The 13243-nt window shown below is 39.3% G+C and overlaps 1 protein-coding gene across 2 annotated transcripts in view; it reads right to left on the reverse strand.

Annotated features, from left to right (window-relative positions):
- csmd3b (CUB and Sushi multiple domains 3b) overlaps positions 1 to 13243 on the reverse strand; it is a 353421-nt gene that overhangs the window by 181914 nt on the left and 158264 nt on the right. For both annotated transcript variants that reach the window (XM_018731974.2, XM_029248376.1), the window contains exon 6: positions 2653 to 2765. In XM_018731974.2, coding sequence (XP_018587490.1) covers positions 2653 to 2765 — 113 coding nt within the window. The remainder of the gene's footprint in view (positions 1 to 2652; positions 2766 to 13243) is intronic.

Genomic DNA, 13243 nt, shown 5'->3' on the forward strand with positions numbered 1-13243 from the left:
ATGCTTGTAACTCAGGCTGTATATAGATACTATTTTGAGGTGTCAAAAATTATACACTGTTCTGCAACCCTTGACTTTGACATGGGTATCATATAAACAGTGACGACGACGACAACAACAACAAAAATAATAATAATAATAATAATAATAATAATAATAATAATAACTTCCTCACTTGAGTACAGAATATGGGAAAATGTTGAAACGACATTTTGAACTCACATTAAACTTCACTTTGAGTGATTCAAAAAGGGGAAGATTCATCAAATACTTCATGAAAGGTACTGCATACAATTCATTGTGTGTGTGTGTGTGTGTGTGTGTGTGTGTGTAAACAAGTCCTTTCAAATCATATGCCGTAAGTGTTTTTCTGACATCACATTCTGTCTCAAATTGGGTGGACAAATCACTGACATTCAGGAGCGGCGATTTTGCACGAGGACCTGATTTGTTTGTCTCAGAGCACAGTGGCCCCGACACTGACTTCGATCAAATGCTCCTGCCGTCTGTAACATTAAACATCTGCAGACAGCAGAAAAGCCTGAAGCAGAAGGCACTCTTCCTCTGACACACATTCCGAATCAAGCAAGACAAATATTTAACCTTAATAACAGCCAGAAACAGCTTTTTTTTCATGCCATCTCTTCAGTACATGGAATGTTTTGATTTAACTTGGAAGAAAACGCCGGACTGTTTCCGCAGCACAATGTCGCTTTGCGTCCTGAAGGCTCATGGCTCATCAGCGTTTCAACGTACGTCCTGTGGAAAGGCTTCTGGCTTGCAACACTTCCACTGCAAATTTTAATTTTTTAGTATTTATTCATTTGTCTGACACTTTACACCAAAGCAACTTACAATGTTAAGCTATTAATAAAAATTACATATTTATAAGAAAAAATAAGTTGTGAATATAGCTTCTGAAAACCATGTGGACAGCAGGCAGTGCTGTAGTTAGAGCTGCTGCCTTACACTTGTAGGACTCAGCTTTGATTGCTCCTGCTGTAGTACCGTTTATTAAGGACTTCACCCAGAATTGTTCTGGTAAAAATTACCCAGGTGTGTAAATGGGTAAATAATTGTAAATGGAAGTGTACAAATCTAGTATTGTAAGTCCCATTGCAGTATCAGCTAGCAGCATCAGCAAAATAAATGCAATATACTTCATAAACTTTTTTTTTTTTTTTTTTTTAACGTTTGCACATAAAGTGAAGTGTAAAACATGTTTGTAACTTCTTTTTATTAGTCACTCGTTGTCAGAGGTCAAGATATTAAGTGATAGATGTGTTTACCCATGTGAGACCTCTCTCCAGTGAGCATTCCCAAAGTGCTCACCTACCACCCAGTCGCAGCACCATTAGCCCAATCCATCAGGGCCTTGGTCAGTGCCAACCAAAGACTCAGCCTACTGTAGAAAAACCATTTTAGCGATACACAACAGGGGCAAGGATCCAAAACCAGAATGGAGACTATCGAACTGCAAGGGCCATTAATTGGTTTTTGGGGACCTTTTTAGTGTGAATAAACTCTAAACAGATCAATGCATTCCAAAAGACTAGCAAAATGTAGACCAGAAAATTTCTATAGAGTAAAGATATTAATATTAGATAACCAGTGATGAAATTATCCTCACCTATAATCTCTTCTATAAAATAAAGGAATAAGTAAAATACAAAAAATATACATATATTCAAAAACAACCAGGGTACTTTATGAAAGTGAATTTGTTCCAGCGTTCACATGAAACCTTCCTTCAATTCTCCAAGCCCAGTTTCAGTTCATTATTTTGTTTTACGAAAATTCCAAGTTTATTTTTACTTGCTTTGTAATTCAGAACACAGTGAAGAGAATGGCTGAAACAACAGACTCTCTAGTGTTGAAAAATAAGCATTTTGTCATTTTGCTCGGCTATGCTGTAACATGTAAGGGTGGGCAAACAATTCTTCCATTTCATCCAGACCTTCAAGATAGTAAGATTTCCATCACCATGGAAAACACCACACTGGGGTTTATGGTAAATGTGTGTCAGAGTGATTCCACAAACACAACACACAGCAAGGCACAGGTTGGTAACATGGTTCTGAATGAGCTGTTATAGCTTCAGGTTTTCAGCAGCTTTGTTCAAACATGGGGAAAGAAAAAAAAAAAAAAAGAGAGACAGCTATTTCAAATGTGAAAAGTGATTTGTTGCTGAACTAGGGTTAGTCTGGAAATGGCATGCAAAGTTTGGACAACAAAAGCACTTTTTCCTTTTCTTTCATAGCTCCACTGGCAAAGACTTTTAACAATTCCAGTAGAAAAAGTTATCAATTTGAAATATGGAAATAATTTTTCCGCTTCATATTTTTATGACAAGAATAGACACTAATACGAATACTGTAATTGACTATTGTCATGGAAGTCTTTAAAAAAAAATAGATTTAGTGTTACCAGCCCCCAACCCCAGGAAGCGAAATGTCTGTCTCTTATTGCCCTAATTGGTAAATGATTAAAAGACGGTTAAAAGTCAAGGTTAACCCACAAATACAGATGGGTGAAGGACTTAAATCAGCGATTCATCAGGTGAGTATAACCAGCTGCTGGTGAAGCTCAGGTTAACTACAGGTTCCCACTTGAATCAATGGGTTCCATTTACATTCACATCATATTTCTCACCTTGATAATGAGCGCTAAATCCTCTGTATCGATGGTTGCTGTCAGTCACAAAATGCAGTCTCAGCCAGTTCTTGTTACTGACAATAGGCGATGGAATGTTCATCCCAGATAACCTGCAACAAAAGAAACACATCTTTCAGCTCGAAAACTGAATAACGATTCAGTCGATTTGTCAAGTCAAACCACAGAGAGGAGAAAAGGGATTTTTTTGACAGATTATACGATCATTTTCATTTAATTTTATTGCGGTGGTAAATGACTTCACACACCCACACTCCCACAAACTCAGCGGTAAGCAAAGTCTTAAATGATGAGCCAACATCCCCTGGCTAACCAGGTGCAGCGCAGTAAAACCCACTTCCAAATGCTCAGTGCTTCCCAGCGATAGAAGAAGGCAAGAACAAGTGAACAGCTTGTGATGGAGGCCCTGCCTGGAACAGGTGTTTTATGTGCTTCATTTAGTAGGCATGCGAGGCCCTCGGATTCACAGACGTCTGCGGCCTAATACTTCTCCTGCCTCGCTTGCGTACGATCGCCAAATGTGAGATATGCATTTAGACAGACCTTCAGGAAAACAAAAAAAAAAAGACCAACGTGGATTTTAAGGTGTGAAACTTTAACATCTCCATCTGTTTTCTTTTCCTAGTAGCTTTTTATCTTTTCTCTTGAGCGAATCCCTCAGACACAATTTTGCCTGTGTCAGACGTTTACACTCATGAAGGCACGTTTCGCAGGTAAGCACACAGCTGCCCTAATTTGAACCAGTTTTTTGCAGCATCTCAGAAATAAATAATTCAATTAAAGGCAGAAGGCTCTTCTTTGATCTCTACCAGATAAGGTAGTCAGGCCGAGAGGATGTACCTTGAGGAAAAGAAAAAAGCACTTGAGCCACCTAGAATGCTACCAGCATAATGTGATTCTTTTAAAAATAAGTTTTAGTAACCTACTTATTTGGCTTTTTCTAATAGTGTGAGTCCAGCACCAGCTTAAGAGCCTGTTTTTGCGTTATTTGATGGAACAGGTGGCAAAGCATTTGGAATTACTACTTTACACTTGAAGGACCCAGGTTTGAACCCCATGTCCTGCTGCAGTAGCCTTGATCAAGATACTTGCCCTGAATTGATACAGTAAAAATTTTCCAGTTGTGCAAATGCCTAAATCACTTCAAGTATCTTAATGCTTACTTTGGTCGGGTTTCTTTGGTGAAACGCATAAGCGCAATGTGTAAATGTAAGGTACTGGCACCTCCAGTAGCACCGGCAGAATCTTCAGCCAGCTATTACGCTGCGCCTTTCCAGAAGCCCCAAGAAGTTACAGAACACGAGTGTCTCCGAAGTGGGGCAAGTGGATATTCTATGTGCCTGTGTAGCACCGCGGGCGAGGAGGTCACGGCAGCCTCCATCCGTCTTTATTGATGGCCGGCGGGATCTGCCATCAGAGGACATGGTCACATGAATCACTGCCTAATGGCCTTCATGGACTGGAGCAAAGCCATATCATTATCATCATCCCAAAACAGGAAGAGGGGGAAAAAAATGAAGCACCATATAGGTCAGCTTGGAGTCACTGCAACCTGCTGAGGCAGTGCAGTCTGTATGGGGTCACTGCAGCTCAGCGAAAATCATGTGATGGGGTACAAAAAGCTGGTGACCCACTCCGCACTCCCAACAAACGAGTGTTATTGATTTTGCTGTTTAGACACTGTAATCTTTGTGGAGAAGTACGCTTAGATCAGAATTGCGGGTAATCCCAAACAAACACGACTACACTGTGATGTTGACTGGTGAGCCAAAGCATTACATCTGTTAATTCAACCTTTAGGTTAAAAAAAAAAAAAAGGCCAAAAAACTTCCACACCAGACTAATATCTCAGACACAGCGTGACATAACCTCCTGAAAGAGAAGAAAAGAAAGGAAAACAAAAACAGATTTTATGAAGGAGACAGCATTTCTCACACTGGGCCACCAGCACAGGGAATCCAGCTCTCTAACAGATTTCCCAAAATCCTAAGATAATCACTTGATAAGTAGTAACAAGTAATTCAAGTTCACATATAAACCCTGGACCCTGTTGTTACCATGGCAACTGCCTGTTGGCATTGCTTCATTGCACTAAGAACTCTAACAAACAGATAATCAAGACCTAAGGAGAAATTAAAAGTAGCAACCTTTGTTGTCCTTAAAAACCAGGAATGCTATTCGTTGTATTCCTTATTTCTTTTTCCATACTTCTATCTCTTCCTGTTTGGCTATTATTGCCTTATTGACTATTTGTACTAGTCAATTTATGATGCAGGATCACTTCATGAATTAGATTTGGAAAATTTGTTTGGACTTTTTCTTCATCAAAAGAACAACTTACCATCACCAAACAAATAAAATTATCAGATGATCGCCAATATGCGTTATGAATATAAGCAAACAGTTTCTGAGTCTTGGCAAATTGCTAGGAAAATAAGCCACAGAAAATCCTTGTTAAAGCAACAGGCGAGACAACCTTTAATTTTGCTTATCAATGGCCAAAGTGATCTGTAAAATATTTAATAGATGTAATTCTGCCATAGCAGAGTCAAAATCTAACACCTCATTTTGTGTATGTGCACGATGTACTTAACTAAAGATATTGCAATTCTGCTTGGGCTAAATAAGCAATAATTTTAACACATCAAATGTGCTGTCAGTTCCACCATCTCTCCATCCATCCAAGTAAATCACCACAGGAGTAATAAAAAGTTTCGTACAGCTAAGTGTAGTTTAATCAACATATCTCATTGTAATGTGTCGAATGGCAAAGGGAACAACAGACGTACCATGTGTGTCTATAAGCTGTGACAATAAAGAATCATTCAAGTCCCCGTCAAAGCATTTTCATTGTGGTTTATAGACTTTTCGTTTATGCAGTATTTTATGGACCATGTTAACATTCAGTTAGAATATCTGCATAAAACACATGCCAAACTACAGGCGCAAAAAAAAAAAAAAAAAAACTGGATACTTAAGTCCAATCTCATATGAGACCAGCTGTGTGGCCTGGACTGGGTAACATAATTAAAATGCCCAGCAAAGGAATCATTTCCCTGGTTAATAGATATAATAAGATTTTTTTTTCCCTCCTGCCCCTCTTGTCTTTAAACTTTATTTAGCAGAAATGCAGTTCACTAACTATAAGCAATCTGACAGTGAAAGGAAATAATGTCCCAAGGGGTAGAAGGTAATTGATTACATATGTCACTCTCAAAGCTTGGCCTTTCCAAATCTCTGTGCCATTTGCCGAAATGTAAATGACGCAAACATTGGAGGAATAAAAAAGAGCCCTTATTCACCAAGGCATTTAAAATGAATTTCCTGTCTCCCTGAATTCTGAAAGCACTTCAAGGTCTCAGAAATAACTCTGACTCAATTCATGGTGACAAGAAGAAGCAACAGTGGAAAGACTACAAAGAGTTACATAGCAGTAATACTGCCATTTATTACCAAGGTACCCAAGCATCTCCCAACCAATTCCAATATTTAAGCAATATAGGATCAGCATCTTGGAAGGAATTCAACAGGATGAAAGCTGTTGGTTGGAGTAATAAAAATAAAAAGATCTGATGACAGAGAACATTTATCTTAAAGCTGAGAAAAGCATCTAGAACCATAGCAAATTCCTTGTGTGCGTGAGCACACTTGGCCAATATAAGCATAGAGCTAATTTTCCAAAATGACATCCTGTGAGAAAGGACTCTCCAGAATTGGTGAAACGTACTTCATGTTTGTATTTATCCACTACTTCAACCAGCAACTCTACCAACATGGTACTTTGAGTGAGTGCTTTCACATGTCCAGTAGGAAAAAAATAAAAAGGGCTGCTTTATTACAAACAGATGACAGCAGACTCTACTCCTCGATTGCTAAATCTATCTTAATTGCAAGGCCCTTAACGAAGACTGGCAGCCACGCAAACACAGAGAGGCGATTCGGTGTTTATGCGCACATCCACCGCGAGAGAGATTGCACTGGCCCGCTGTCCGCCATCGGGCGGCCTGCATCCGCTCGTAGCACAGCACGGGCCCCAGCCAGCTCATTCATCAGTGGCGGGCACAGGAGACGGATGGGAGGCCGCTGGGAAGCAGTGCGCGTCTCTCCATCAAAGTGATGTTTTCAAAGTAAGTAATCAGTGTTCTCCACAGGCACTTCTTCAATGGCAACCCCACTGCTATTGCAGAGCACCCCCACTCCTGCCGGTCCTCCCCACCACCCCTCCCGGCCCGCACCCGCCCCCCCCGACACAAAGCTTCTCCCTCCGTGCAGTGACACAAGTCAAGGCTTCTCCACACCATTAAATCTAGGGAATCGTATTTCATTCCAGGGACTGGACACAGAAATATTCCTTCAGGTTTTGTGCATGGGTGAACTCGATTCATATTTTATTTATTTTTGGCAAAATAGTTGCACAGTTTTGGAAGAGCAGTGAAGATTGTAAACTACGTACAGTCTTTACCCCTGTAACAGAGGTTGATTGTTCCAGAATTCCCATAAATCAAAGACATAAATACCACTAGTTCCAATGGCGAAAATTACGTGTTCCTGAAATCCAAAACTGACACCCATTTATGCTAAAATATTACCAAATGTTATTAAAAGGGACGTAATCGCTCTGATATTTAACAGTAGTTCTCGTAACACAATGTAAGTAGGCAGTTACCCTTCATTCTTTTCTATATAATACTGTATCTATGCAAATCTGCGCTCTTTCAGCTCTTTCATAGCTTGTAAGACCTGTAACGCTTAAACGCTCACATACATTCTTATTGTGGTGGTGCAGAGGGGGAAAACTAAATTAGTCCCCTTGTGGCACCTTGTTTTTGCTTGTAGTTCAGAGAGTTCACAGTTCCATAATGTTATGCGTTTGACCACTGCTCAATCTAAGTTTGTCTTGCAGTGCATTGTGGGATGTCTGTTCAGGATGGGCAAATATAGACGGTAGTTGTACAGCTGCGAAGGACCTGTACGAGGTTTAGCTGTATTCTGCAGTGAGGCCTGTGCAACCTCAGTTTCAGAAGTATAGAGTGGTAAGAACGTTTCTGAAGATCCATGTCTTAGGACCCTGGCGGAGCTACAAAATGTTACTCAATACAGGTGGTCCCTGACTTATGATGGTTCAACTTATGATTTGTTCAACTTTACGATGGTGAGCTGGCAATAGACATTCAGTACAAAGCATACTTTGAATTTTCAATTTTGATTTTTTTCCCTGGCAAGCAATACGCAGAGCGACGCTTGGCATCGAAGCTCAGCAGCGGCAGTGAGCCGCATCTCCCAGTCTGTAACGCGGAGGCATGTACTAGGTGTATTAAATGCATTTTTGACTTATGATGGGTTTCGCGGAACATAACCCCATCGTCAATCGGGGACCACCTATATTTATATATTAATTCAACCTATAATGCAATATAATAGTAAAGACAAAAGAAATCAATGATTACAATATAAATGAATTCGTACTGACCAAACAAGTTTACTTTGTCGTAATAGTCAAAAATTATAAAAACAGGTGAAACTAGCAAACAACAAGTAGTGACAACTTAAGACAACACAAGTACTATTGATGTACTCACACTTCTGACACTTTAAATATATAAACTGAACGACTAATCAACAATTCCCAGATAAGGTACACACAAACTGATACTGGTAATCTCTGCCATCTTGCTCATTTGAATTAACATAACTGCATATTAAAACTAGTTCCATAACTTAAAATTCTGGAAGGTCTTCACTTATTCTTCTCCTCTGCCTATAAGGGAACTCAAGAAAGACTTTGAAACTAGAACCGGTATTTCCTGTATTTATGCAGTTGAGCTGTTTTTATTAGTCCTTCAGCAGATGACTATTATGTCACATGCGACAGGGCATCAGTCGTAGAGTTTCGTAGAATGATGGAGAAGAAATCAAAACCCATTTGGTGGGATACGCTTGCTTTACATTGACAGTTGTGCTTGGCGTTGCACCAAAGCCTCCATTTTGTGTTCCGGGGGTGTTGCACAGATGTGATATGGCACTGAATAAAACAAATGGACACTCCAGTCCAACTAATGACCTCAGAAGGCTTTTATCTGGATATATAATTCATCAGTATGCAGTGCTTGATGCAGAAATTACTTTAAAATAATAAATTTCAGCACTCTGACAGTTGTAAAATCTAATAATTCTGTTTTAATTTGGCTGCTTTTTCCCTATAATAGGAAGTCTCATTTAGAGGATTTTGTGCTGGCAAAAGATAATGTGTGAAGTCTTTTTTCAATATACATGAAAAATTCCAGTTCAAAGGATATGCTTTGTACTATGGTTTAGATACTTAGGTTAAATATTCTGACACGCATGCCTTGAGTTAAACCTCGTACAATCATATCGGTCACAAAAACCTTAGAATCTCAAATCCATTGACCATACAGAATGAAGTACCTGCTCCAAAGAATGAGCTTGAAAGAACGATTGTAAGATGTTCCTTACAGAGTGCTGCTTTATTATGACACATGCACAAGTCATGAGTTTTCTGACTCAGTGTGAATGGCAGAAAGGCGCTTTACAGCTGAGCATGTTAAGAGGACTGTAGAGCATCACGCCATCAGCCGATTTTTACTACGTGACTCATCGGATGCAGTTAACGCAATGGTAGGGTGGAAAAAATACAGGAACACATTTCACATTTGTCCCAAAAGGTTAAAATTTTAGAGAAGGTGCACTTAATAACCCTTGAAAATAAGTTCAGTGCATCAACCACCCCCCCCTTTTTTTTTTTTTTTTTTTAAAAAACCAAATTGCAACAATTCCTCTACATGTAAAGCTTTTTCATGCTTGCAGCTGAACATCTTACATTTTTCATACGAGACAAAGCGCAGGGGACTCGGGGGTTGGGCCAGCATGACAGAATGAATGATTATTCATTATTGCACATGAATATAGATCGTAAACAAACATCTCACGAGCAAGGAGTACACAGAGAAGTAGTTTTGTATAAAGTGGAGTACGATAAGATGGCTAAATGGTGCATTAGAAAGCGGTGGTGTGAAAAATGGTTTGAGCAACTGAAATTAAAGATGCAACTAATTCCTCCTCCACAGCTCCAAATAAACGAATAAAGTCAAATACAGCATCATTCCTGTTCATTTTACTCTCCCTTCCCCTGCATGCTTCATGACATAAAAAAGAAAATGTGAAAGCACTCTGATGTTCTACAGAAAAACTATTGGAAATGTTTCTTTATATTATTCCTCTTCAGGAAACAAAAAAGTACATATTTTACCAGTAAAATCTGCCCAAGGTGGAAAAACAATTTAAAAACCTTATAGATAATTGATCTCCTGCAATGCTTTATCATTTTTCACTTTCGGTCTTCATTTCCTGTTCCATGATGCATAGGTGCGTGTATCCCCCTGAGACCTATCCATTCATTTTATCCAATGTAGAGGACAAATATTTTTTAAGCGGAGCTCCCAAACTCTATATGCTACAATGGTCAGTCATAATCTACCTTATAGAGGCGATTCTATGCTTCTAAATGACATCACATGTTTGGGGGTGAAGCTTAAAACTTCCTAGAAATATATCTGCTAGGTCACAGGAGGAAACATGAAGAAAACATTCACACACGTAAGGCCTATGAAGTACATGGCAGTAGAATTATGACAGTAAACTGTTGATAATTGTGGTTTTGTGTTCGCAGGTGTTCACTGCGGATCAGAAGAGTGCGGGAGGGTCCGTAGCCTGACCAAAGGCCGCAGCCCAGCGTGGACCCCTACTTTAGCACGCTACATGCCTTCTTTGCGCCCTTGAGCTGAGCACTTTCAGCGAGTGTAAATGACGCGGAGGCCTTCAGAGATGCTGACAGGCTGCAATTAGCCAGGCAGCCCCTCCCTGCACAGGCGCTGTGCCGCCAAACTTAATTTGGAGAAGTTCTCCTTTGGCACAAAACCCATGCTGTCCTAGTCCATTTGCAGCTAGGCCCGCAACGCACTCAGCGTACTAATTGTGCTGCTCACGCCCACACTGTCACAAACGAAAACAAAAGAGAACGAGATAGGACGGGGTGGATTTCTGCAAATAGGAGCAGGAAAAGAATTGGGACCATTAACCGTTCAATTGCATTTGTCGACCACAAAAATAAACTGAAAAGACAAGCGAGAGCTTTGGTAGATAAAAAGAACCGTCTCTGCTCAGCGTTAGTTGAAAAGAGACTAACGTCTTATAAGCACAGAAGGACAGGAAAAGGCAGCAGCAGGCTGAACCACAGGAAGACAGTGGAAAATGAAAAGAACATAAATGCCAAATATAAACTTGGACAGCAATTTCAAAAATATAACTTATTCAGTAACGTTTACTTTTGACAAGAATTAAAAAATTTAAACAATTGTCTTTCATGAACTTACTTGACAAAATACTGCACTTAATATAGCTACCCAAAAACTCAATAAGCACATGTCAAATTATTGTTATTATTATTATTATTATTATTATTGTTGTTGTTACAGAAAAGAGTACAGCAAATTTTGTTTAAGTTCGAAAGTAGGGTTAATGACAGCAAAGTTCCAGGTCTGAATCCTAGGAGCTGAAATGGCAAACTGTGTCCTTGAAAAAAGTACTGACTCAACTGAATTGGCATAGTAAAAAAAAAAAAAAAACAAACAAATACGAAAATAAATAAATAAATACATAAAACTGCAAACTACATACATCACTTTCTATAAAACTGCCTTGTAAGCTAACAAATAATGTAATCTATTTAATTTGACTGCCAAATGTGCATTAGAAAGAAGCGAGAAAAAGCCTCCTATCAAGCTCGTATTTTGGGATATGTTCAAGAGCTTTATTTTCGTTTTTCAGCCAGAACTGAAATTTTCCATCTTTCTTTGCAGTGGGAGAAACATACGATGCTGTAATCTACTGGAGGACAACCCCCCCCACAGACACACACACACCTCCCACACCCAACAGCTGCTAACCGTCTCCCTTGGATGAGCACAGCTTGATGCAAACACGCATCGACCAGTGGGCATCTCACCTGAGGGCCTGGTGCTCTCGTTCCCAAAGTGATCACCTTCCATGTCCACACAGGGGTTATAATCATCATCTACACCTGCAATTTGATTTGGTCATACAGTCATAGTAAGACCAACATCCTCGATGGATTTTACACGGATACTGCCTTAACAACTGACCTTGGGTTTAGAGAGACAGATGATGTACACAGTTTCCTGAAACATTCTGCATCCTGCATTGCAGCATCTGCAGCAGCAATGAGGTGCAGCAGTAATTGTTTCCAACTGTTGTATCTAGTCATCACTGCTCATAAATTAATGCTACAAGTGCTTTTGAAACTGTATCACTTCCAGTTAAGGGGAAACCCAGTGGTCAAAACTGATAACGAAGACAAAATCCAGCATGCTGTGTGTACGATCACACAAAACAACTTCCTTCATTTACTTCCAATGTATGTATGCGATAAACACACACAATCATTTAGTGTGAGCAAACTTGTGTTCTTCATCTTCAAGACATGAAGCAGTACTTTTCGCATGCAATATCTTTGCTCAGTATAAACAGCAAGTTAAATAAGCCAAGCATGCAGTTTTAATTTCCCGTTGAATGCTGACAGATGCATGCCTAAAATATCTGGTGCTCAACCCTTTCTCTGAATTCATACTGTCTTAAGGAAAAAAAAAAAAGAAGCATGGGTAAATCTGCAAAAAAAAAAAAATGACACGGGCAAAATTAGAACGTGCCTATTGCTATTGCACTGTCTGCGAATCTGTGCGCTCAATGTGTAATTTGTCTGTTTATTATGTGATGGCAGTACAAGAAATGATGTAAAAGAGGGTGACACACATCAGCCAACACAAGGAGCTAAGGCTGCTAATCTGTCCACGAGAAGTGTGGCATAATGTTATATTAAGCAACAGTAGAGAGGTGCCCAAGAGGCCCAAGGCCAACTCTCGTGTTATTAAAACAGGTACCAAGATCATTGGGTCTTATAGGGCTTTCTTCTGGGAACGCCACTTGAGAATGAAAAAGAAAAAAAAAAAATATATATATATATATATATATCTAAATATCTATATCTGTGTGTGTGTATATATACATATATATATATATATAGAGGAGATGAGAGTTTCAAATAAAAAACACAGCATGTTATATAAAATACTCTTATGCTGAAGTGCTACTATATATAGCAGTAGGGTGAGGAGGACCTTCCCATCATGCCTTGATGTGCAATGTACGCATTGTTTTAATTTTGTTATGATTTGGTCTGACATATTGTGTTAATGCTTTTTGTGTGAACTATGAACAAGTATTGATGTGAGTTATTGCTTTCGATTTATTAGCAGCATTTTATGTCCTCCTTTTTTTTTTCCCCATTCTCTTCAGGGGTGGGGGTGAGTTCAGTATTTGTGCCTGCTGCACACTTTGCACAGAAATAAGAAAAAATGCAAACCTTGGTCTATCCACTGTCACAGGATATTTGCGTATGTTGTGACCCATGCATTATTTACTATAGGAACATTATACAGTATAAAAGCAGAGATATTAACATGGACAAGAGGGTAAG

Source organism: Scleropages formosus, chromosome 23 (genome assembly GCF_900964775.1).
Source record: "Scleropages formosus chromosome 23, fSclFor1.1, whole genome shotgun sequence".
Taxonomy (NCBI): Eukaryota; Metazoa; Chordata; class Actinopteri; order Osteoglossiformes; family Osteoglossidae; genus Scleropages; species Scleropages formosus.